At 48.9% G+C, this 2,781-nt stretch overlaps 1 protein-coding gene across 1 annotated transcript; it reads left to right on the forward strand.

Annotated features, from left to right (window-relative positions):
• Positions 1-367: 367 nt before the first annotated feature.
• Positions 368-2,710, forward strand: LOC112080093 (ephrin type-B receptor 4b-like; the record flags this gene model as incomplete). The annotated part of the gene is made up of 2 exons (XM_024145868.2): positions 368-519; positions 2,372-2,710. A coding segment is annotated over exon 2 (292 nt), but the record flags the coding sequence as incomplete, so codon positions are not given.
• Between the last annotated feature and the right edge of the window lie 71 nt (positions 2,711-2,781).

Below are 2,781 nucleotides of genomic sequence, written 5' to 3' on the forward strand. Positions count from 1 at the left end.
TCAATTTGCGGTCTCCAATGATTTGTAGCTACGTTCCATCCCCCTGGTCGTCCGCCTGCAGCTGAATGTAGTTGATTATCCCTGAGAGGACTGGAAGACTTAACTATGGAGCCACCAACTCTATTCTGATTCTATGTTGGTTCTCTCTCTCTCTCTCCTCTCTCCTCTCTCTCTCTCTCTCTCTCTCTCTCTGTCTCTCTCATCTCCTCCCTCTCTCTCTCTTCTCTTCGCTCTGTTCTCTATCCTCTCTCTGTCTCTCTCTCTGTCTCTCTCTCTGTCTCTCTCTCTCTGTCTCTCTCTCGTCTCTCTCTCTTCTCTTCTCTCTCTCTCTCTCTCTCTGTCTCTCTCTCTCCTCCAGCTTTGTCCAGTGGGTCAGTATAAGGCAGGGTCAGGAGTCCGCGTGGGTGTGTCCTGTGTCCGGACCAATAGCAAACACTTTGGGAACAGGCTCCGCCTACTGCCTCTGTCGTCCTGGTTACCACAGAGCAAGTTCCGACCCCACACACACACCCTGCACACGTAAGTCTCACCTTCTGTCTCCTCTTATGTCTCCTTCTTGTCCTCTTCTCTACTTGTATGGCAGAACTATGGTACCAGGCTGAATGTACTGCTATGGCAGGACTATGGTACCAGGCTGAATGATACTTGTATGCAGAACTTGGATTACCAGGCTGAATGTACTGTATGGCAGGACTATGGTACCGGGCTGAATGTATATATGGCAGGACTATGGTTCCAGGCTGAATGTACTGTATGCAGGACTATGGTACCAGGCTGAATGTCGTATGGCAGAACTATGGACCGGCTGAATGTACTGTATGGCAGGACTATGGTACGGGCTGAATGTACTGTATGGCAGGACTATGGTACGCGGCTGAATTACTGGTATGGCAGAACTATGGTACCCGGGCTGAATGTACTGTATGCAGAACTATGGTACCGGGCTGAATGTACTGTATGGCAGGACTATGGTACGGGCTGAATGTACTGGTATGCAGAACTATTGGTACCGGGCTGAATGTACTGTATGGACAGAACTATGTACTCAGGCTGAATGTACTGTATGGCAGGACTATGGTACCAGGCTGAATGTACTGTATGGCAAGAACTATGGTACCGCTGAATGTACTGTATGGCAGACTATGGTACCGGGCGAATGTACTGTATGGCAGGACTATGGTACAGGCTGAATGTACTGTATGGCAGGACTATGGTACCAGGCTGAATGTACTGGTATGGCAGGACTATGGTACCAGGCTGAATGTACTGTGGCGACTATGTACCAGGCTGATTACTGTATGGCAGAACTATGGTACCAGGCTGAATGTACTGTATGGCAGAACTATGGTACCAGGCTGAATGTACTGTTGCAGGACTATGGTACCAGGCTGAATGTACTGTATGGCAGGACTATGGTACCGGGCGATGCAAAACCAACGTGCCCATTGTCAAACTCTTTTTACAGGGTCCAGATACTTGCTCGCCTTTCTAGAACGTTCTAGAACGTTTTTTAACAAAATGCTTATATCCTTATAGCGGATGCTAGGTTAAAGAAATGCTAACAAGTACAAAGGAATCCTTATAGCGGATGCTAGGTAAATGCTAACAAGTACAAAGGAATCCTTATAGCGGATGCTAGGTAAATGCTAACAAGTACAAAGGAATCCTTATAGCGGATGCTAGGTAAACGCTAACAAGTACAAAGGAATCCTTATAGCGGATGCTAGGTAAACGCTAACAAGTACAAAGGAATCCTTATAGCGGATGCTAGGTAAATGCTAATGAAACATTTACTATTAAGACAGACAACCCAGCTCATAAAGTAATGCATGTATCTCAAAACGCAGTTTGCAAAACGCACGTAACAAATATTAGACAGCAAGGATCTGAATCCAGGAGGAGATTGTCTCTGATGCTGTTAACTAGAAACTTGATCTCGCAAGCTAACGTTAGCAACTTAGCTATTTTTCAGAAAATACCCCCGGGAAACGGTATATAAAGTATACCGCCCAACCATAGCAGACAGGCATTCAACTAGTGTTCTTTCTTCAGGAACTAGAATAGAGTGGTTTTGTAAAATAACACACGGGCAGAAGGTGATCCAGACCCTGAGCATTGATCCAGACCCTGAGCATTGATCCAGACCCTGAGCATTGATCCAGACCCTGAGCATTGAAAAGAGTTTTCCGGAGGGACGGGCGGGGTGTTGGCGAAGCCTCGGTATCCACGTCCTTTTATCTGTTCCTGTTCCTGCTCTCTGACTGGAGCCCATTGTTGTTGTCCTACTCAGAGTATGGAGCTCAAAGCCACCTGGGAAATCTATAAACATGACTTGACTGTCCCCCCCCCCCATCCTGTCTCTTCCTCCCAGACCCCCCCTCGGCGCCCCGCTCCATTGTGACCCAGATCAACGACACCATGGTGACGCTAGAGTGGTCGGAGCCTTTGGAACACGGTGGCCGTGGAGACCTGACCTACAGCGTGGGGTGTGTCCGCTGCGGCGCCTCCTCTCAGAGGGCGTGTCTTCCCTGTGAAGAGGGCGTGTCCTATCGCCCCAGCCAGCACGGCCTATCACAGCGCAGGGTGGTCATCCGCGGGCTCCTCCCACACACCACCTACACCTTCACGGTTCAATCGGAGAACGGCGTTTCACAGCTCAGCCTATCGGAACCCTCCGTGGAAAGGGTCAATATCACCACCAGCCGAGACGGTATGAAGACACGACACTACACACACAACACACACACTACCACACACACACACACACACACACACACACAC

Source organism: Salvelinus sp. IW2-2015, unplaced genomic scaffold (genome assembly GCF_002910315.2).
Source record: "Salvelinus sp. IW2-2015 unplaced genomic scaffold, ASM291031v2 Un_scaffold11673, whole genome shotgun sequence".
Taxonomy (NCBI): domain Eukaryota; kingdom Metazoa; phylum Chordata; class Actinopteri; order Salmoniformes; family Salmonidae; genus Salvelinus; species Salvelinus sp. IW2-2015.